The sequence below is a fragment of the Rousettus aegyptiacus genome, unplaced genomic scaffold, assembly GCF_014176215.1.
Source record: "Rousettus aegyptiacus isolate mRouAeg1 unplaced genomic scaffold, mRouAeg1.p scaffold_m13_p_6, whole genome shotgun sequence".
NCBI classification, from domain to species: Eukaryota; Metazoa; Chordata; class Mammalia; order Chiroptera; family Pteropodidae; genus Rousettus; species Rousettus aegyptiacus.
In genome coordinates this window covers 98,174,000-98,196,775 of record NW_023416309.1, presented here as the reverse complement: position 1 = coordinate 98,196,775, position 22,776 = coordinate 98,174,000, and the positions used below count along the sequence as shown (strand labels likewise).

At 51.7% G+C, this 22,776-nt stretch overlaps 2 protein-coding genes, 1 long non-coding RNA gene and 1 pseudogene across 12 annotated transcripts in view; 2 read left to right on the top strand and 2 right to left on the bottom strand.

Annotated features, from left to right (window-relative positions):
* The first annotated feature begins 5 nt into the window (after positions 1–5).
* On the top strand, positions 6–2,942 carry LOC118603802. Of its 2 annotated transcripts, none has more exons than XR_004951284.1 (2): positions 6–115; positions 2,339–2,942. It is a non-coding gene; the product is annotated as an uncharacterized LOC118603802 (long non-coding RNA). The 2 variants fall into 2 exon arrangements; XR_004951283.1 differs by having other exon boundaries at positions 6–136.
* A 95-nt stretch (positions 2,943–3,037) lies between these two features.
* On the bottom strand, positions 3,038–3,157 carry LOC118604082 (annotated as a pseudogene).
* A 6,128-nt stretch (positions 3,158–9,285) lies between these two features.
* On the top strand, positions 9,286–16,053 carry GJD3 (gap junction protein delta 3). Its single transcript, XM_016164598.2, has 2 exons — positions 9,286–9,383; positions 10,159–16,053. Exon 2 carries the CDS (start codon positions 10,163–10,165, stop codon positions 11,021–11,023), a length of 861 nt encoding a protein of 286 aa, XP_016020084.1. The 5' UTR covers positions 9,286–9,383; positions 10,159–10,162; the 3' UTR covers positions 11,024–16,053.
* A 67-nt stretch (positions 16,054–16,120) lies between these two features.
* Positions 16,121–22,776, bottom strand: part of RARA (retinoic acid receptor alpha) — a 43,508-nt gene continuing 36,852 nt past the window's right edge. For 8 of the 9 annotated variants that reach the window (XM_016164738.2, XM_016164737.2, XM_016164743.2 and 5 more), the window contains 5 exons: positions 21,133–21,293; positions 20,677–20,853; positions 19,223–19,427; positions 18,263–18,421; positions 16,121–17,719 (listed from right to left, as the gene is read on the bottom strand). In XM_016164738.2, the coding sequence (XP_016020224.1) occupies positions 17,502–17,719; positions 18,263–18,421; positions 19,223–19,427; positions 20,677–20,853; positions 21,133–21,293 (920 nt within the window). In that variant the 3' untranslated portion in view covers positions 16,121–17,501. The remainder of the gene's footprint in view (positions 17,720–18,262; positions 18,422–19,222; positions 19,428–20,676; positions 20,854–21,132; positions 21,294–22,776) is intronic. The other variant, XM_036222657.1, reaches the window with a different exon arrangement.

The following is a 22,776-nucleotide window of genomic DNA, read 5'->3' as shown; positions in this document are numbered from 1 at the left end:
TTTTTTTTACTTCTGTTTGAAAACTACTCTCATCATATTCTGATGTGCCTGACAGCGCCTGGCCATAGTGATGGGTCTAAGAGATAGGCACCAGGACCTAAGCATGGCCAACCAGGTTTGTTCATGGATTTTATGCGTGAGTACTAAGTTCTTCATCTCCATTCTCAAAAGGCCTTGGCCCCACATCAGTAGTTTTAAATATGCTTGAGGGCTTTTTTTAATGATTCACTATTTTAACAGCTATTTTGATAACATAGTCAAATACTTGATATCAATTATATCAAGGCAACTCTGTAATCACTTAGAAAAAAAAGTCCATCCCCTCCTCGTACCTTACACTTAAGTAAGTTCAAGTAGACTAAATGTTTAAATGTCAAAAATAAAATGATTTTAAAAGGTGCTAAAAGAAAAGTGATCCTGAGTTACAGAGGGACATCCTAAACATCCCCAAGGGGACTATTGACAAAAATGTGAAAAAACGAGCCCTTTCATCAGAATATAGACAAAATGACCAAGCTTTTTGTTACAGCAAGTCTCACTTAAATTCAGTTCAAGAGAAGAATTGGTTGTACAAAAAACTAAGTAAACACACAAATGCAAGTTCAAGTAACAAAGGAAATGTCAATACCCTGGTTATGATATAACTTGGAAAAATCCCACCATTAAGGGAAAGTGGACAAAACATATAATAGATCTCTGTATTGCTTCTCACAACTACATGTAAATCTACAATTATCTCAAAAAAGCCACATACAAAGGTGCTTATTACTAAAATGTCTGTAACAATAAAATTGATTGTAAACTCAATGTTCAGCAATAGGAGACATTTAGTAAAACAATTGGTTTAAATTATGGTACAATGAGGAATACCAGTTACTCATTAAGAATGATCATATGTTATTTATTGACATGAAAATATACAACATTGCTGAGTAAAGAAAGCAAATCGAAGATGAAATCCCTGTCTGGTAAATATGTATTTATTTGTGTGCAAAATAATAGGATAAAGGATATAAACTCTTTAGAAAGGAGACTATCAGAAATGTTTCCCTTTTGAAAGTAGAAGTTTGCTCCTGATGGCTAAAGTACTCGCTAACTAAAAAGACTCCACGCGAATACATACCTTGACTTCATTTTTTAACCCATTGATATTCTAGGAGATAAAAATTCTAGTACTAATAACCTTGATGGTTGTATACATTTAGACCCTTTATAGAATGTAGTTATTCCTACACATATGAAACATCGCTTAGAGAAATAGATACCACATAGATTAGAAATTACAAAAGAATGGTTATTGAGAAAGTAAGGGATCCAAAAATAAGACTAATAAGGCTTTTTTGTTTTTTGATACATTGCATCCCACTGTTCTGCTGCAATGGAATTTTTTGGAAGTGATTTTTAGCTATTTTTCCTGAAACCCAAACACATAGAAAAAAGTTTAATTCACTTTCTTCTAGAGTAGTGGACATCTGTTCTTGTCTGCCCAGTATCTCATTCCTCAGTAATTCTACTTCTGGAAAATTATTCTGAAGTCTGGAAAAACATTTGTGTCCATAAGCATTCATTGAACCATTATTTACACTAGTGAAAAACTGAACAGCGGAACATTTAATAACATAGGAAAGTCATATTGGGGGAGGGGGAGATACAGAACTATCCTATATAATTCATCAAAACTCACCGAATTATCTTATAAAAGAGTTCATCTTATTTTACGGAAATTATACCACAATGCAGTAGGGAGGAAAGGCTAGATAGTATGAGGCTCAAATATAAACCAGTGCTTCTCAAAAATTTACAAATCCTTTAGGGATCTCGTTAAACTGCAGATTCTGAGTAAGTCTGGGGTGGGGCCAGAGATTGCATTACTAACAAGTCCCCAAGTGATAATGCTGCTGGTTGGAGACCCTACTTGGAATAGCGAAGGTGTGAACTATATATCAGTGCTTTATGTGTGGTCCCTGGACCAGTAGTATGAGCATGACCTGAGAGTTTGTTAGAAATTCAAATTATTGAGCCCACCCCAGAACTACTGACTTAGAAGTATTTGTTTTAACAAGGTCTAGTTAACTCTGATGCACACTAAAATATGAGAGCCAATGCTATGTGTATGGAAAGACCTATTGCAAATTACAGCAAAATGTTAGCTGCTTTTCTGTGAATAATTAGATTTGAATGATTGCTTTTTTCTGCATTTTCCTATATTTTATGAAAATTAACATTTCATTTCAAACATTTGTTTCAAAATGAAAATAGCTTTATAATATTTTTTCTGCTTATAAAAGTAATGTAAAAGTTCTCATTCTAATGTGATACTGAACTGGTATCATTCCAGGAATCAGTCTCAAGTACTTTTCTCTTTCACTCATGTGCTGCACCATTACAAACCTGAACAAACCGAGTGTGACAATGTGTCCAGAAGAAATTAGCATTTGAATCAATAGACTTAAGCAAAGAAGATGATCACGCTCACCAATGCACGTGGGCATCATCTAAACCATCGAGGACCTGAACAGAAAAAGGTGGGAGAAGGGCAAATTTGCTACCTCTCAGCTAAGAAGACATCCGGTCTGCCTTTGGACATCTGTGCTCCCGGGTTTCAGGCCTTCGAACTTGGACTGAATTATATCAGCTATCATCAACATTAAGTGAGGACTTAATCTATATCCTATTGGTTCTAAAGTCCATTTTGGTACCTAAATAACCCAAGATGACCTGAGATCATGCATATGCCAGCCACAGTTCTTAATGCTGCAAATAAGTTCACTTGGAGTTCCCTTTTTCTCAGGAATCACTCACTTGATCCTCTTTCATTAGAAAGACTAGTTTTTCCAATCTAGTGCTAAAGATATTCGTAGGATACAGTCATATCTATCACAAGAGATCAATCTCGAATTTTCTGTATATTTGCTGGACCAATTAAAATTCTTCAACAAAGAGCAGTTCTTCACTGGTGTAGTATTTGCTGTCGAAGGCATTGAACCCCCTTGTCATAAGATCTTTCTTGCAATATGTCGTTCTTTTTTTTTTAAAATGCCTACAGCACCCAGAATTCCTAGGTATTCTCCCATCCAAGTACTAACCAAGCCCGACCCGGCTTAGCTTCCGAGATCAGACGAGATCGGGCACGTTCAGGGTGGCCATGGTCGTAGACAGTTCTTACTTCAGGTCATGTTCATGAATGAATTAGTAATAAAAAACACATTCACACCTAGGGAATGTTGGTGTGACTATACTGCCTTATTTATAGATGAGAGTAACTTATGCACACACAGTAATTTGGCAATAAATTATAGCACTGTACAACAGTTTTATGACATATGTTTGCTACAAGGAGAAGATGTGTTGCAACAATGTCAAAAGTATTTAATAAAAAATAAATGCAGAGAATTGTCAAGTTCTGTAAGGAAATAGGATGCTAAAAGATTGTTGGGCACAAGTTCACTTCTGGGTACCACCAGAAAGCTTCCATGTATCTGACACATGACCTACTGATAGGCATCAGTTGTGACGATTTACCTGTGGAAAACGAGAGGACAGTTTGTGAAGCTACTGAGCTATATAGCAAGAGCTCAACCCGGAATCACCTTCCAACATTTCTCAACCACATCAAAGCGGGTGCTCTTGGGATAACTAAAGAGATGAAAAAATCCATTAAAACATCTTCTAGAGAACCTTGTAGTCTTAATTTTTTCTGTTCATACAACCCCCGGATACAACAAAGTTCACCGTTGATTTAAAGAGCTGCCCACCAGCTGATTCGCATGTTACACGGCTGTCAGTCCTGATAATGACAATGCTAGAACCGGCAGTCAAGTTGCTCTGGGAAACAAGGAGTCTAAAAACAAGCCAACTTCAAGCTGCCTTCGGATCTCAAATTATTTTTCCTGGTCCAGTGCACCGCAAGATTTCCAAAGACTCTGATGTTTTTTGTCCACGTAAAGCCATCTTTGATTTGCTATGAAAGCTACAACTATAAACTGGAGGAGAGAACGTAGGCAGAGACCTTAATCAGAGGACCACCTAAAGGTATGACACTGAGGAGGATGAGCAGACAAAGGTGGCACTGTGCTCAGCAGCCGTGGCCCATGCTGCAGTCATGTGATAACACTAAACCTCTTAACTGAGTCGCTTTGCGAGGTCTGCGGCAGTGGCCATGAGGCAGACTAGCAAGCAGGTCATTTGCTCAGGCTGTAGCTTTTGTATAGCATTTTGTATAGTACATAAAACTCCCTTCTGACACAGTAACTGAGTCTTTGATTGTGGAAAATCTAGCATGAACAAGAGTGGAAAATGGTGGCCAATATTCCTCCTAAGTGATACTCTGACCTCCGTGTTAGAGATGTGATTTCAGATTATTTTTAGGCAGAAACCCACTTAAGAGAACTAAAGATGTCACCTACTAATATGATCTGGAATTAACCAAAACATGCACTGGGGTTATTGGGAAGAGATTTTCAATGCATCTCGGGGAGACTATTAATCCTGCCTTGAAGAATCTCCATGAAACCACTAATGTATCTTTTCATCACCTCCTCAGGAGAATTTCTGTACCGACCGACATCACCATTTTCTTTTTAAAGCAACTTTAGTGCGGTGTAATTTACAGCACATAAAATGCACTAGTGTACTGACTGATGACTTTGGGCAAACGTATACTCCTGCCTAACCACTAACCCTCACAATCAGGACATAAAATATTTCCATCACCCCAAAAAGTTCTTATGTGTCTCTTTGACTCCAACCCCAGACAAACATTAATCTGATTCCTGTCCTCACAAGTTAGTTTTACCTATTCTAGAACTTCATATAAATGGAATTCTACAGCATGGATGCTTTTGGGTCTGGCTTCCATTTGGCATAATGTTTTTGAAGTTTATCCAGGTGACTGCATGTATCAGCAGTTCTTTCTTTTCTAATTGCTGGATATTATTCCACTATATGGATTGTTCATCTTTTCACCTGTTGATGGACATTTGGGTTGTTTCCAGTTTCAGCCTATTATAAATAAAGTTGTTGGGAACATTAGATTGAAAAATGTTTTTTATAGACATGTTTTTTCATATCACGTGGGTAAGTACCTCGACATGGAACGGTTGGGCCATTTGTTAAGTATATGTTTACCTTTATAAGACACTGCCAAACTTTTCAAGGCAGTCATATCATTTTACATTCCCCTTTACACTTTTCCTCAGCACTTTCTGGAGTCAAATTTGTTTCTTTTGAATAAGACTGTAACTTCATTGGCCTCAAGGTGGCCTAAAACATCCTGTTTGTGTAAAAAGACATAATAGTAAATACAAATTTAGATGGAAAAACAGAAGCTCAAAGTCACATATAGGTGACTTTGTCTTCTGTCTCTAGTAACTGTTCGTGACTTCCCAGGGCCTGGCCAAGGACAGTCCTTTGGACCCAGAAGTCTTGCTTTCAGGGAGGGAGTTACTTTGGTCTGCCCAGGAATTAATCTTGAGCTAACCTGATCCCACCTCTGTCCCTGGGGTGATGGAGAGGCAGTCAGGGACCCCAGGCTACAGGCTGTGATTGCGGCTGCTTATATAACTTGGCACTTACAAACGCGGGTCATCTAGAGCTGCATGGAGGGAGAAAGGGACTTTGAGAGACTCTCTTGATAACTCAGATCCTTATCCTTCCCCACCCCAACCTTAAAGCACTTTCTCTCTTCTGTCAGTTCACTCTGGGCTTTCAAGGAAAGGAATAGAGGGAATCCCAGGCCCCTCAGTAGCTCAGATGAGGCTGCCTGTAGGGCCCAGCCACCGTCAGGCCCAGTTATTATCCTGACTGAGCAAAGTTGCTACATATACAACTAGACATGAGTGACGTGAGGAGAAGAGACCAGGTGTGTGTGGGGGTGGGGGGAGGGGAAGGAGTACTCCAGTGGCAGTAATGACTCCTCTGCTCAAGCCCAAGAAAGGGGGGACAGGACTTCGCAGAGGCACATGGAGGAAGGGCCTGTGGGTAAGACGACAAGCAAGACAGGAGGTTTCCCTCATCCTGAGGAAGAAATGGGACAGGCGCAGCTGTTGGGGGTAGACTCGGAGGGAACGGAGTCTCTGACTCCCCACGTCAGCATGAAGGGCCAATACTAGAAGCAGATTTGTGACAACTAAGGCTAAATTCTCCCTTCGAGGGTGCAAGGCCACCTAGAATAAAGACGGCATTTCCCGGCCTTCCTTGCGGAAGGCCATCCTGGCCCACGACATGGGAGCGGATGGGTCACATAGTAGCTTCCCAGGACTTTTCTAAGAGAAAGAAGTCCTTGCATCTATTTCTTCCACCTGCATCCCTTCCTCCATCTGCTGCCTGGATAGGAATGATCTATGGAACATGGAGGAGGACAAGGACCACACCAAGGAGGGGGTTTAGAAAGAGTCTGTGCCCTGGGGCACTTTTCCTCCAGCTCTGAAAGGCCCGCCGCCCTCCTCCTGTTCTGTGAGACAGAAACAAGCTTCTCTCTGGTGTAAGCCACTGTTTAGTATTTTTGCTGTTGCGGCCAAACCTAATCTTAAAGACGTACAGAGCCAAGGGAGGAGGTAAGGCCTGGCCATCGAGCCGGTCCCAGTGAAGACTGAGGGCCAGGGCAAATGAGAGAGAAGCAGGGATGACCAGTGATCTGGAGGGTTTTCCAGCTCTTCGGAAGAGTCTGAAGAGTCAGAAACTGTGCAGCCAGGTGTGGGAGGGGCTGCCGAGGACGAAGAGAAGAACCCAAAGGGAAGCAACCATGCCCACCACCCACTGCCCTCTCGCCTTGCCCACCCAGGCTGAGCTGGGGGCAGGAGGATTTTATCATTAATCTATTCTGGAGTTTTCACTTCTACCCAAGACTGGGGCAGAGAAGATCTGCACCTTCCCACCCCACTTCATTCATTCATCCACCCGATAAATATTAATTGAGCATCTACTATGTGTGTGCTAGGATCTGTTCTAGGTCCTGGGGACAGGAGAGTGAATAAAGTGCTCAAAATCCCTGCCCTCACAGAGTTTACATGCTAATGGGAGAGAGGGATGCCTCACAGGATATATAAGAAAAATATAAAGTATGTTATGGACTGATCAGCGCAAAGGAAATAAAGCTGAGAAAAGGGACAGGAAGTAAGGGTTTAAATTCCAGTTAGGGCAGCTAGGGAAGGCCACACTAAAAGGCAACGTTTCTGTAAAGACTTACATATATGTGTCTGCATATGTGTGTCCATGGGCAGCAGACGTGGGAAGTGGATCCACAGCCAGATGGGGTAGAATAGTGTCTGGGACACAGACTGAACATGGACCAGGGCAGTATGGGCCTCTCGGCCCAGCCCCAGACCTCAAGTACAGCCAAGAACAGGGCCACATGCTGCCAGCCCTGGTTAGCATCAACGACACCTCCTCCCAGGCTGGACAGCACTATCTGGGAAGGAGGATGGGCCTGAGATTGCAGAGTCTCCTGTGTCTGGCCCTGTGGCATCAGAGCCTGGGTAAGACACAGGGTGACCGTGGGCTCTCCACTCCCCTCCCCCAAGCCTACCACCTCTGCCACTTTCCGCTCCCAACAGGCAAAAGAGTTTGATGGGTTTTTTCCAGGCTGGGCCAGTGTCCTGATCCAGCAGAGGCCATGGGGACAGGGTAGGGACTATTCCTGGACAGTCAAGGGAGATCAGGTGTGTCCCTGTGCCCCCACAGCTGGGGGCGGGGGTTGGGGAGTCAGGGAGCAGCTTTGCTAAAAGCAGGAGGGGGATCAGGATGGGGAGATCGCAGGGCCCCCACCCCACTTCCTGTTTTTGGAATGTGGGGCCCAAGCATGCACTTTCCTTTGGACTTCATCCAGGGTAGTGTCTCCCCACCCAGGCTCACTCCCAAGGGAACCCTGCACAAAGGGCGGAGAGGGTTGACCTAGGGTTTTTCCAGGCGGGGCTGGGCCCCTGAGCCACTGTGGGTAAAAGGTACATTTCCCACCCCTCCCTGAAATCAGGCCAGGGGGGTCCTTGTCAACATGGAAAATCATACAGTCCCCCTGACCCAAGGGGAGAAGAACTGTTATAGAGCAGGCGAGGGAGGGCAGGCATGGCCCACCAGTCTGGCCAAAGCTCTGGGGACTAACAGGCCCTAGGATACCACCTGGGAAAGCCAGCCAGGCTGGAGGGAGGACAGTCCCATGATGGGCTTAAGAATATGAACTCAGAACCAGTCAGGCCAGGCGTGAGGCCGGGACCTGCTATTTCCTGGCTGTGTGACTGTGGGCAAGCAGCACAGATTCTTTGAGCCTCAGCTTCCCTTCTGCCAGGGATCCCATGCCCCTCAGTGGCTCAGATGTGATGGGCTCTGCACAGGGCATGGCCCAGAGCAGGTGCCCCCATGAGGGAGGGAAATGGTGCGCGGTTGGGGAAGACACCTAGGAAGGCAGAAGGAACAAATAAAACGTATCTACCTGGGAGTGTCCCCTCCCTAGCTGCTCAGGTCACCATGGGTCATCCTAGCTCTCCTCCCCTATAGGACGGCTTCTCCTGCCACCTGAACCCAAAGATGATACGGTTCAGAGCATTATGGAGAAAGAGAAACCTTTATCTCTATTTTCCACATTATGAAATAGCATGCTCATTGTAGTAAGTCTGGAAGTTACAGAAAAGCAGGAAGGAAGCAACGGTTTTTCTCTAACTACTAAGGCCACCAGCCACTCTTGATCCCGTAATGTTTTTCCTTGTGGCAGTTTTCTGGGCATTTTTTTTTCTGTTCTCTGTAACATGACTGGGACCTGAGCATTATAATGTAGAGAGGGAAGGAAATGGGGGTCAGCTGGCCCAGCCTCCTCTGTTAACAAGCCGGGAGACTCTGGCTCAGAAGAGCTCAGTGACTCGTCAAAGGTCAGTAGCAGAGCTGGAACCAGGGTCACTAGGTGTGCGCCGCTTCTGAAAATACCAGTACCCCCAACACCAGCACTAGACCTCCCTCACGGTGAAGACCGCCTTCAAAGGAGATGATTCATGGTGGATGTAGGCCTTCCGATTTGGAGGAGTCTGTCGAGGATGGGCTTCCATGACATTCCCTCAATAAGGGATACAGCTCTGGTTAACCGCCTCCCCCATTTCCAGACACAGCATGCAGGATGGTGATGGGGAAGGGGTGGGGGTGGGTGAGGGAGGGAAAGGGAGAGCGGGCAGAGCCCAGCAAGGGGCGTGGCCATGCGGCTTTTCCCAAGGGTGGACCCAGCCAACAGGGTCACCCTGTCCCTTTAAGAGAGGGAGGAGAGCTAGCCCCTCTCAGCCATCCTGTCCTGTCATCCATGCTGGCCAAAGCCGAAAGGGAAAATGAAAGGACCAGGAGGAACAGGTCCCAGCCGTCTCCTAAGATCCCTCGCTCAGCGCTAATACCTCAGCTCCAGCCACAGGGTGAGTGGGGTCGGCCGAGGGCCTGGGGGCAACAGGGGCCTGTGGGGCTTGTGAGTGTGAGTTTTGGGAGGCTCCCAGCAGATGTGGGAGACTAGAAGCTGAGGGGCGCCAGGAAGGAGATGGGAGAGGGCTGGGTCCGCATTCCTGCCTCCTTGAGGTCGACTAGCAGGGGACACTCAGGACAAAGGATCTTGATGGAGTTATGGAAGAGAGGGCTACTTTTGTGTCACCCCGCAATTCTGAGAGGAATTACTGCAGTAAAAAGGGCGGAGAAAGAAGGAGGTGGGGTCCCTCTGGGTCTGTGGCCCCCTCCTCGCCCAGGGGTACCAAATTGGGCCTGGAGTCCTGGATTCCAGGCATCACCCCTGTCCTGAGCACTCAGGCTGCAGATGGTTTCTGCTTCTACAAATGCAGTCCGGTTGGCCCTGCTGACCTCCAAGTCCCCTACACATCGGGATTCCGGCGGGGCACAGGATCCAAATAAGCAGGCTACGGGTCTGGCTAGAGCACCAGGGTGCAGCTCTTCCCCAGCACCCATCAGCTCCTCTCCAGCACCCACTGGCCCCAGGGAGATGGGCACCCATAATTGAGAATCACCTAACCCTCCCGCCTCCCACCACCGCTAACGCCTTTGTTCCCACAAAATCCCTGCTACACCCAGACATAGCTGACCCCCAACTCACCCCAAGTTAGAGGAGGTCTAACTGGTCCTAACTGGGCATGGAGGGGTGGAGGGCGCGGATCAACGGCCTCTGACCCCGCCCTGTGTCCCTAGTACCATGGGGGAGTGGGCGTTCCTCGGCTCGCTGCTGGACGCCGTGCAGCTGCAGTCGCCGCTCGTGGGACGCCTGTGGCTGGTGACCATGCTGATATTCCGCATCCTCGTGCTGGCCACGGTGGGCGGCGCCGTGTTCGAGGACGAGCAGGAGGAGTTCGTGTGCAACACGCTGCAGCCAGGCTGTCGCCAGGTCTGCTACGACCGCGCTTTCCCGGTCTCCCACTACCGCTTCTGGCTCTTCCACATCCTGCTGCTCTCGGCGCCGCCGGTGCTGTTCATCATCTACTCTATGCACCAGGCCAGCAAGGAGCCGGGCGGCGCGGCCGCCGAGGCGGGGGCGCCCTGCGCTCCGGGGCGCCCCGAGGGCGCCCTGCGCGCGCGCCGCGCGCGCCACTGCTACCTGCTGAGCGTGGCGCTGCGCCTGCTGGCGGAGCTGGCCTTCCTGGCCGGCCAGACGCTGCTCTACGGCTTCCGCGTGGCTCCGCACTTCGCGTGCGCCAGCCCGCCGTGCCCGCACACCGTGGACTGCTTCGTGAGCCGGCCCACCGAGAAGACCGTCTTCGTGGTTTTCTACTTCGCCGTGGGGCTGCTCTCGGCGCTGCTCAGCGTGGCCGAGCTGGGCCACCTGTTCTGGAAGGGCCGCCCGCGCCAAGCGGCCGAGCGCGACAATCGCTGCAACGGCGCGCACGAGGAGGCGCAGAACCTGCTCCCGCCGCCGCCGCCGCCGCCGCCGCCAGCCAAGCCCCCCCGGTGCCCCGGGCCCGACCCCTATGCTCACCGGGCGCCGGCCGGCGACTGCGAGGGTGACAGCGGCCGCAGCAAGGCGTCCCTGGCAGCTGTCCGTCAAGACCTGGCCATCTAGAACTGCTTTAGGCGGAGGGTGAGATCGGAGGCGGGACCCCACCACTCGGGCGCTCACTGCAGAAGTCAGAAGTGGCTTCTGCCAGACCTGTCCCCTGGCTCCATGCAGTGGGGGTGGCCCACAGGGCAACCTCTGCAGGTCTCTGGTGTTCCCAGCAGAGCTGGACTAAGGCCTATCTTTGATGCCATGATCCAGGTGGAAAGGAAGGCAGCCAGGCGGGCTGAGAGAAAGTGGACAAGTGGAGGGCAGGGCAGAGTGGAAAGTGGAGGTTCAGGTGGTGACCTGGTTGTTTTACCGAGGACAAAAACAGCTGTGATGCCAGCATCCATCCAGAGGGCCTCCCCTCTTTCAGACCAAGGCGTGGCCTCTGTGTGGTTCTCTGTGCATGTGCATACATGTACACATATAGATTGTGGGCGGTATGCGTGTGCACGTGTAAAACCTCTGTGCCCTTTGAGTGTGTGCATGCACGTGAATATCCTGTGCGAGCCCTGTGTGCATGTGTGTACACACATGCGCGCCACGTGGGGGCTCTCTGTGGGAATGCGTATGCCCGGTGTAAGCTCTGTGTGTGGGATGTCCGATGTGCACTGTGTGGGTGGCCAGGATCCAGTGCCAGCAGCAGCCACAGTGGCTCCATCTCTACCTGCAGTGGCATCATGGGCAGGTCTCCCCTCCTGATGGATCCCGCACAAGAAGGCAGGGGAAGGGGAGGTGCCCTTCACCCTGGGCAGGCCTGGGTCTGGTAGAGTTTGTGGGGACCATCTACACCATCCGCCTGGTGGCTGGGTGGCCAGCCCCTCCCTCCCTCTCATGGAGGTAGAGTTGAGGTGGGCAGTGGGATCAGAGGGCAGGACTCTTTTTTAACTTCACCCTCTTCACCCTGCTGCAGTTCCCCCGGGCCCAAAACATAGTTAAGCCCCTCACATCCTAAGAAACCCACCCCCAAACATGCTCCTGGCCCTACATTTCCCTGCAACCATCACCCCCCTCTCTCCTGGGAGAATACAAGGAATTGCCTACAGGATAACTCCCGTCCCGTCCACCTCTTGTCTCTCCTCTGCTCCCATCTCTCTTTCTCCTTTACCACCTCAGTGGGACCACTCTCTATAAGATCACCCTGGGGCTAAGTAATAACCAGGGGCCACCATCTGACCACATACCTTGGTCTCCCTCAGACCCTGCTGAGCAGACTGCCATGACCCACTCAACCCGATTTTCTCCTACGTCCGTTGCCCTCTCCCCTCGGTCCTCCTCTCCTGCCTCTTCCTTGGTTCTCCTTCCACACAGCAGCTGGAGGGGATTTTCTAAATAGCCCCTACTTAGGCCCTTGGGGTTCCCCTATCCTCAGCCCTGCCCTACTGCCCCACAGGCTCTGCCTCTCAGGCCTCCAGCCCCATCCCTCTGGCTCCCCAGGGTTTCCGTGCTCCAATCCATACTGAAGTTTCTCTTCCGACCAAGCATTGTGACAACTTTTACTTCCGAGTCCTTGAACATGCTGTTCCTTTGCCTGGAGCAGCCTCCTTCTCTGCAGCTACACTCCTCCATCCCTAGCTAAGGACTACCTGCCTTTTGGTTTCGCTTGGGAAGAAAACAGATGCCTTCCCTGACAGCCCCACCTGCAAGTCAGAGCTAGACACCCCATGGCACCGGTGCATCCCCAGGCAGAGAGATCTGCTGGATGGCATCGCTGTCTAGCTAGCCCATAAGAGGTGTTTAGAAGGTGTTTAATGAGGACCTTAAGGTATCCCCGAGGCCAAAGCACTTACCCATGCTCATGGAGTGTTCCACCATCTCTCTGATGACAGTTCTGTGTCTGCAGCCTAGAACCCTCCACACAAACTCAGACCTGGATGTCCAGCTGTTTTCCAGATGTACTAAGTCAACCAATATTTGTTGAGCGTTTACTATATGCCAGGCAGTTTTTGAGATAGCACTGTTCCATAGAAATAGGATGTGAGCCACATGTGTAATTTCAGGTTTTCCATTAGCCACATTAAAAAGTAAAAGGAAACAGGTGACATTTATTTTAGTAATATATTTTCTTTAACCCAATATGTCCAAAATAGTATTTCAGCACATCATCAATAGAAAATAATGTTGAGATATTTCATATTCTTTGTACTGTTTGAAATCTAGTGTGTATTTTTGCACTTGGAGCACATTTGATTTTGGACCAGCCACAGGTCACGAGTCAGTTGCCACATGTGGCTAGTGGCTGTTGTATAGAACAGAGCAGATCCAGATGTTGGGCTACAGTAGTGAACAAAACCTGCATGGAGGTTACATTCTGGTGGAGAAGACAGACAATAAATATAGAATATACCGCCAGGTTGCAGTAAGGGTAAAGGGAGAGAGAAAGGCATCTCTGAAGAGTGACGGGGGAGCAGAATGTAGCGAGAGGCTAGCCATGGAGCGGTCTCCAGGAAGAGCATTCCAGTTGGAGGGAACGGCAGGTGCAAAGGCCCTGAGGCTTCGGAACATGCTGGGGGCGTTTGAGGCCGGCAAGGAGGCCAATGTGGCTGGAGTGGAGTGAGGGACAGAAAAGGTGGGGAGAAACCATCAGCTCAAGATTCTCACTTCTCTCAGTTGCTGGTGTCTCCAGCCAGCCAGGCTACCTGCACCTGCTGTTGCCCCAGCCCGTCCTCTGCCTGCCTGCCACACCCCATAATCACCTGGTCCTCCTGTTTTACCATCTAAGCATTTCCTTCCCTTGTCCACTCTTCTCCACCCCTTCAGAGGCTGCCCAGGGTCAGCCCCATCACCAATGGCCTGGAGTGCTCTCAGAACCTCTGCTCCTGGCCCCTGCATTTCCAATATGAACACCTCCCTTGCTGGCTTAAGATCTTTCACTATCCATCACCCTCATGATCAAGACAAACTCCTGAACTGGTTTTGGCCTGAGCCTGTCCCAGCCTCTATAGCCTTTTCTCTTCCACTATTCCAGTGAAAAACCAAAATGGTAAAAACAGAGCTGGTGACAGTTTTTGATCATGTGAAGCTATTTGTCACTTCTGCATCCCACCTGGCTAACTCTTCCCCTTAGAGATTTAGGTGGGAGGGAGCACTTCTTCCAGGAAGCCCTCCAAACCCTGTCCCAATCCTGGGCTTCCATAGGCCCAAGCAAGCCCCCATCACTGCCCTTCCCAAGCTGTATCCTGGTCACCATCCTCGAGTCAGTCCCCCCCATTAAGAACAGCACCTGGCACCATGCAAAGCACATGTCACCCCTCTATAACCAGACTCTACTGCAGTGGTTCTCAGCAGGGGGCAATATCCACCCCCAAGAGAAATTTGACAATGTTTGCAGATATATTTGGTAGTTACAACTGCAACTAGCTTCTCGTGGGCAGAGGCCCAGGATGCTGCTAAGCATTCTACAGTGCACCAGACAGCCTCTCAATAAAGAATTCCTGGGCCCCAAATGTCACTTGTGCCGTAGTTGAGAAACTACTCTACAGCAGTGAGCTGTGAACCATCGTGGAAAACCTCAGGCCCTGGAGGGTCCCAACAGCAAAGTTACTACCCCAAGGGAGTTATTCTGTAAATGTAGGGGACATTGTTCTAGTTGTCACGTGAGGAGGTCCCTGCTGGCATTTAGTGGGCAAGGACTAGGAATGGTAAGATGTCCTCCCACAATAAAGAACGGTCACACACAACTTTAGAGTGTCTCGCTGGACATTTACATAGTGTAAAACCTCTTTATAATTTACCCGAGCCCAAAACGTGACTGTTTTACAGGTAAACCATTAAGGGTTTTGCTTTGGCGATTTTTTTTTTTTTACATAGTTTTGTTATACATTGTCAGTTTTTATTCCAACATCTATTCATACCTTTAAATTTCCTGTGCTTCATGTACAGAATGGCTTCTGACCTTATTCCTTTTAAATCCAAATGCGTTCATTAAAAATAGGAGCGAGCATGAGACCGTCATCTATGCCATGCGGTTGTGCCCAAGCATTCACATGTTGAAATTCGTAGTATATTCCCTTCATTTCTCCTTCACAATACAGTGTGATAGAATAGTGCATAGGTATGTTAAATTTTATTTCAGATTTATGAAAAAAAAAAAAAGGTGTGAGAAAATATTACTAGAGGAAGAAAGCTTCTGTCCACAGGCTTGCAGCAGCCTGAGCCAGATGGTGAGATAAGCGAGGGCCTTCTGCCACCTAGTGGCTGAAGTAGAAATGATAGGCAGACCTCAGTGGAAGAAATCCCCTCCTGCCCAGCTCTCTCTCCCAGCGATTCTGCTAACCCTCCCGAACACGGCCTCCGCTGCCAACTCCCCAGACCCCCAGACCTCGGTGCTTGTCACTTTGTCCAGGGCTTCAGAGTTCCAGGAAAAAGCCCTGGTGGAGAGGTGGGAGTTTTGAGTACTGGTCCCCCATCGGCCACTAACTTGCTGTGTGACCCTGGAGAAGGGCACTGCCCTCTCTGGGCCTTAATGTGTAGCATGAGAGGTAGGTAAAATTGGTCTCTGAGGACCCTAGAGGGCTGCTACACTCGATCCTCTCAACAAGGAGCATCCTGTCTTCTGCGTCTCCTGCTCATGGAGTGACCTTAGGGGTGGCTCGGGGAGGTCAGGATAGTCGGTCCACCCGCTTGGAGGCAGAGGGCTGATGGGCTGGCCTCCTAAGCTTCCATCCCAATCCCATGTTCTTAAAAGGTTGTCATGAGCCCCTGACCCTGGTTCCTATGCCAACTGCTACTCCCGCCTTTAAGGTCACATCTGTGGTCACTCCAAAAATAGAATTCCCCTGTGATTAAATGACCCCCACACCCAACCTCTGGCTTCCCAAGGGTCAGGAACTCTCTGAGGGCCAACTTCCTTCCTCAGACTGGGCTGAGGAAGCTAGGGCTGGCTTCCTGCCTCAGACTGGGGATGTCCTGAAAGTAGGGGCAGCCTCTCCCCTTCTCCCTTCCCCACCTCCAGACTGGACCTCCCTGACACAGGCCATGTAGGCCCCAGACCAAGGGCTTCCCGAGGGCAGGCCTTTCTTCAAAGACTCAGCATGAGAAAAGCTCCCAGTACTCATACCTGACCCCCTAATCCCCAGCCCCCTGTCCAGACACTGAGAAAAGGCAGCAAGGCATGTGTAGAATAAATATAACTTTATTCTTTATCCAGTAGATCTCAGTGGAAAGTCCAACAGTAACAGGTGCACCAGCGGGTTCTGGGGGGATGAGACCCCAACCCCAGGGCATAGGGGCAGGGCAGAGCCAGCTCCCCCAGCCCAGGGGGTACAGGGGATGAGGGAGGGGACCCCCTATAGGCCCGTCCTGCGGGGCAAGGAGGGGGCACGAGTGTTGGGTGAGTGGTGTGGGGCAGGCCAGGGAAATGGAACTTGGGCCAAGTGTGTCTGTTGGCCTGCCTTTCTGCTGTGTCTCCGAGTGTGTGTGTGAGTGCACGCGCGTGTGTATCTGGGGGCCTGTGAATGGTGCTGGTGGCTGTGAGGCTGGGAGGCAGGGACAGATCAGGCCCTACAGCCAGCCTCTTCACAGTGGGGGCTGGAGGGCTTAGATCATGTGGGCCCTGATTTGGGGGGGGGGAGGGTCAGCTCAGTCAAGGACACAAGGCTTGTATGTTCTGAGGGCCCCTCTTGCTTTGCCCCAACCCATCTCTTGTGGTGGGCCCCCTCCTTCTAGGGGCTGCCTGGAACTGTCCGCACCCAGTGGTTAGGCAGAGGGAAAAGAGGGCCTGGCTGCTTCCCCAGCACGAAGGGGTGGGCGGCGGGAGGGGCGGCAGCCTCAGAGAGTTAATACTTCACAGTTTTAAAGAGAAAACTGAGGAGAAAAAGACTGGGAATAAGGACTAGGGGGACACAGGGACATGAAGAGTGGGAGCCCCTTTGAGCCACTGCCCTCCCCCAGGACCCACCCCCTCCAGTTCTGGATCCAGCTCCCCCCAATACACAGCACAGATTCCTTCAGTATAAATGTGCTTAAAATGAAAATTCTTATTTAAAAAAATCAAAACCAAAAAAAAAATTAAAATAAAAACAAAACCAGCGAAAATTAATACCTGGGGGTTGGTATGGCAGGGTATGTACAGGGGAGCCCCCCCACCCCTGGCCCACCCCCTCTGTCACCAACCGAGGCAAGGGGGGTTCCCCAAACCGGGGGGCAATGGCTTGTAAGTTCTGAGGATGGGGGAGCCAGGTCCTGGCATTGCTGGTGATGAAGATGTGGCGAGGTGGGCAGAAGACTGTCTTGATGAACGCAAGGCCCCCAGGCCCCATCCAGAGGCCCAGGACCAGGGGTCCTCATTCAGTTCATGACCTTGCCCCTGACATCAGCCCAGGCTGCAGAAATGGCAGTCCACGGCACCCAAGCCTCTGTCCAGAGTCACCACCTCCTCCCTCTTGTCCAGGGAAGGGAGGTCAGGTGGGGGGCAGGGTTAGCTGGGGTCACATGGTTGGTAGGAAGGCAGAGAAAAGCCGGGCGAGGGGCGAGGGCTGTGTCCACGGGGCACAGGTGGTCACGGGGAGTGGGTGGCCGGGCTGCTTCTGTTTGAACTGGGGCTGAGGCTGGGGCTACAGCTGCCAGGCGGTGGGGCCAGGCCACCGCCATCCCGCCCTCCACCCCCCGGCTGTCCACTCAGAGTATCCAAGCCCTCTGAGTTCTCCAGCATTTCCTGGATGAGAGGTGGCATGGAGCCGGGGATCTCCATCTTCAGCGTGATCACCCGCTCAGCCCCTGCAGGAGAGGGAGGGCAGAGGTTAGCACACACGCCCAGCTCCCCCAGCCCGGCAAGCCCTGCAAGCGGTGTGACTCCAGCAGGGAGGGCGCAGCCGGTGGGACAATCAGCACTGCCAACATCAGCATCCACCGCGCACTGAACTCGGGGCTCAGAAGTTCTGAACTCGGGCTCTGGAGTCAGGCTGCCTGGTTTGACACTGGGCTCTTCCTGTGTGCTGTGTCCTATGGCTTCTCCTGTTGACACCTCAAAACAGCTCCGAAAACCCCATCACTATCCCCACCCCTCCGATGGGAAACAGGTTCGGAGCTGTTAAGCAACCTACCCAAGGACACATAACCCACAATGCCTGGTTTCAGAGCCATGCCCTTAACCACCATGCGAAGTGACACTGCCACCCTAGAGATCAAAGACAGGAGTTCTGGGCACAAAGACGGGGGGTGTCGGCTCAGATGTGGGGAACCTGGCCCTGGGCGTGAACAGCAGGTCCGGGGCCAGGCCCACGGGCAGACAGGACCTCTCTCCAGATGTGGGAGCCTCACCCTTAGCACTGATGCTTCGCAGGTCTGTGATCTTCATCAGCATCTTTGGAAACATGTGGGGACGGCTGGGCCTCCGTTTCCGCACATAGACCTTCAGCGCCTCGAGCAGCGGCTCCTGCAGCATGTCCACCCTGTCTGGCTGCTCCAGGTCCTGCCGGTCTGAGGAGGCAGTGGCAGCCGTGAGAAAGCTGCCCAGGCCAAGCTAAGAACACAGCTGCGCTCCCAGGCCTGGCCACTAGGGGGTGGGCCTGCCAAGGCCACAACCTGAGCAGCTCTTCTGGGGCCTCCCCAAACAGGGCAGGGGAGAGTGGTCTGTGTGTTTAGAGAAAAGGTCCATCTGAGAGGCTCTTAAATGTAAGCAAAGAGGAGATGGGGATGGTGGTTGCCCAAAGCCTACCCTGACAGCCCAGTTCATGGAGATGGGTCGCCTAAACACAAGCAGTGCAGACCTAAAGCAGAGGGAGATTCCCAGGCAGGTTCCATTCCCACCCATTATGGACGGCAGCACAATATTGCAGAACTCATAACAATAGTAACCACAGCCAACATTTACTGGGTCTTACTCTGGACACACTGTGCCCTATTTATTAATGATAACCTCCACTGGCCCATCACCTTTACTGCCTCATGTTACGGAAATGGGCGCTTGGAGTTCAGCAACCTGCTCAAGGTCACAGCCGGCCAGGATTTGAACTTGGGTGGTCTGACTCTCGAGCCCTCACTCTCAATCCCCCTAGGAGCACTACCCAGAAATGAGGAACCAGAGCTCAGGTCTCCATTGCCACACCCTTGCTGTGTGACCGCAGACCAGACCCTGCCCCTCTGGGACTTGGTTTCCCCCTCTGACAGGGGCCTGACAGGGGCCAAGGTCTATTTCTGACCCTAGGATCCCTGCACAGCTTGGTGAGCAGCTGCACCACCACCCTGGGTCTGGTCACTGGACCCAGACCCCCTGCCCACCTCCACAGATGAGGCAGATGGCACTGAGCAGCCCGGTCTCAGCATCATCCATCTCCAGGGGCAGCAGCTGGTTGGCGAAGGCGAAAACCAGGTCTGTGAGTGGGCCGAAGCCTGCGTTGTGCATCTGGGTCCGGTTCAGGGTCAGCCCATCCGAGAAGGTCATTGTGTCCTGCTCGGGCGTGTACCTCGTGCAGATCCGCAGGATCTGGGTGCAGAGGAGGTGAGAATTCAGGGACTCGGCCCATCCCCCCAGCACTCCCAGTGCCTACATCCATGCCCACAGGACCACCTGGCAGGCAGCCAGACCAGTGCTGCCGGACAGGCCTTCTGCAAGTAATGAAAATGTCCCAAGTCTGCACCATCCAACACAGCCGCCACCAGCCAGTGTGGCCACTGGACACGACACAGGCCAATGCAACTAAGGAACTAACATGAGTTTAATTTAAATGTAAATAGCCCCACATGGCAAGCAGCTACTATACTGGACTGTGCTGATCTGGATCATCCTGCCTCCATGCAGAGAAAATTCTCTAGAAACTAGAAATTCCAGCTAATGACCATAGTGGATTAATGCCTACAGTTCCCAGGACAGGATGTACAGCAGGAGCTTAATAAAGCATCAGCTTTAGACCCTGATCCTGCCTCTTGCATCTGGGGCACGGGGATGGGAGGCTGCCTGGAGACAGGACACTCTGCATCTCCTACCCTACCCCTACTAAGAAGTCACGCCCCAGGTTCTCCACCCTGAAAGTGGCGAGAGCACCTGTCAGGATGTCAAGGAGGAGTCGTCCTTGTCAGTGGAGGCTGTGGTAGCCCCCACTGCCCCCAATTCTGCCTCCAGCCCAGTTCACCCTCTGGCCCTACCAAATGCCCTGCAGTCCCCTGAATCCACCTGGACTCACAACAGCGAGACTTTCACATCCTAAGTCAGGGACACCCTCTCCTGTGTCCCTTCTACAAAGCCCTATATGCTACCTCTTCTGGCAATCATCTGAGTGAAGTGGGGGACAGCCCTCCCTCATCTCCAGCCAGTGCATATCACAGTGTGCAACCTCTGTTTACAACTGTTGAATCCAAAAACAGAAGGTTTTCAAGAGAAGGGGTGGTGGTGTGTTCACCTCTGCTCCTGACACCCAAGGCCTGGCCACACCGGGTCCCAGGTGAATCCTGACTACAGACTTGAACAGGAGGGAAGATGAGCAGTTGGATGGAAGATTTAATGAAAGATGGGGTGAGGGTAGGTATGTGCGGGTGAGTGTGAAACAGTGTACATCCAGGTGCAGAGTGGCTAAGTGGACAGGTGGACACATGGAGGAGAGGAAGGGGAGATAATCGGGTGGGTGGGCATTTGGACAGGTCCATTCTGGACAGATGTGTAGGAAGGTTATCTGAGCAGCAGGACATCCTCCAAGGACATGGGGCAGTGCCCAGGTGGGCGGGGTGCAGACCCTCACCAGGATGTCCAGGCAGGCAGCTTTGAGAAGGGTGATCTGGTCGGCAATGGTGAGGGTGGTGAAGCCAGGCAGTTGCTTGGCGAACTCCACAGTCTTAATGATGCACTTGGTGGAGAGTTCACTGAACTTGTCCCAGAGGTCGATGTCCAGAGAAACACGTTGTTCTGAGCTATTGTTCTGGGAGGACGGGGGAGAGTGAGGGCCTTCTCCTCACGGCACCCCTTCTTGGCCTGGCTCCACCATCCCTTACAGGCCTGCCCTGTACCCGGCCTTCACTTCCTGAGAGCTCCTTCAGAGAAGGCAGCAGGAGGGAGAAAAGGGGGAGGGGGAGGATGTGGAGGCCAAAGCAGGGATGAAGAGGAGCCAGCCTGGCAGAAGAAGGGGTGCCCCACAAGGGGCCGCCCTGGGCCCGTGGCACCGGGTGCACCCACCCCTCCAGGCGGGGGGAAGCCATACCGTAGTGTATTTGCCCAGCTGGCAGAGTGCAGGGAAGGTCTCCTGGTGCGCTTTGCGCACCTTCTCGATGAGCTCCCCCACCTCTGGTGTCAGCGTGTAGCTCTCCGAGCACTCGGGCTTGGGCGTCTCCTTCTTCTTCTTGTTCCGGTCATTCCTCACAGCTGTGGAGGGCAGAGGCCAGTGGTTAGAGGGCAGGTGCAGCCAGCAGTCCAGCCCCAGCCCAAGCTCCTCCCACCAGAGCTGCCGCTTCAAGACAGAGGTCTTCACCAGGCGGGCGCACACGCAGAGTTATGCATGACAACATGCACACACACACAAATGCACACACGGACAAGTGCACGAGCAGACGGGCGTCAACACGTGGTCCACCCCTTTACGCCTTGTCTGACCCACATACCAAATCCTGCCACAGGGCCCCAGGAGTACAGCACCAGCCCACTGTGCCCATACTCCCACGCGCCTGCTCCAGCCCACACTTGAGGTACGCAGGGGTTCCCTAGCTGAAAGCAAGTGTGCAGAGTGTCCCAGCTCTGTGCTCTGCCTCCCTGCCGCCCCCACTTCCTCTGCTTCCGGGAAGGACCCGCTCCTGCCTCCACTGGCCCCCAGCCCTCCCAGCAGCAGCCTCCCTGGGGGCCCCTAGGGCTGGCTCACAGGAAGCGGCTCTCCTCCTTGGGCAGGCAGGAGAGAAGTAGGACTCCCCAGCCTGAGAGTGGGGGGCCCGGGTAGGAGAATCTCTCGGCCCATTAGCTGGGGGAGCTGACAAATCACCGGGGGCGCTGAGCCGCACACACCACTCGGCTTTAAAGAAGCGATGGGGTCGTTACCAGCCGATTATCCCAGACACACAATCACTCACAGGGCCAGTGGTGGCGGCTGCTGATGCTGGAGGAAGAGAAGGTGGGGGTGGGGGCCCAAGGAGGGGGCAGTGGGTGGGGGGGGGAACTGGCATAATTTGGAGATCACTCATGTCGATTCTGCAAATTCAATAAAGTGCAAGGAAGAGAAGGGAGAGGGAGAGGGAGAGTGGGGGGATAATTTGGGAAGAGAGAATTGCAGCTGTGACAAGACGTTTATCATTCGGAAGCTTTAATTCTATTGAAATGGCAGCTGCTCAGCTCCGGGGCACAGAGCAGCCGGAGAGAAGGAGGGAGGGAAAGGGGGAGATGGTGGTGGGAGGGAGAGGGGTCCCCACCCTGGTCCTTCTGCACTGAAAAGCTCTAGGAGAGGAAGGTGGCAGAAGCAGAGGGAAGAGGAGGTGCTGGGCCCTAGAGGTCCCAGGCTGTCACCCACTCTGCGGCATGGAGCCGCCACTTCCTGGGATACTGACAAGGCAGCCTCTGGCAGGAGATGGCAGGGTGATACAGGGCCCCCCACCTCCCGTCTGGGGCTCCTCAGTCCCCCCACATCCCCTCCCCATTTCCCTTTCCACTGTCCTCCCTACAAAGGGCTAGGGGGTCCTGCAGCCCCCTCCCCCACCCCATCCCCCAAGGCTCAGGCTCCATGGCAACGGCCACGCAGACAAGGAGGCGTCTGTCAGCGTCATTTATCTCTGACATCATCAATCACCGGTCACCACGGCAACACCCGTGATTCAACACAAGAGGGTCTCCCTGTCTAGCCCTGGCTTCTTCCTTCCATGGGGCC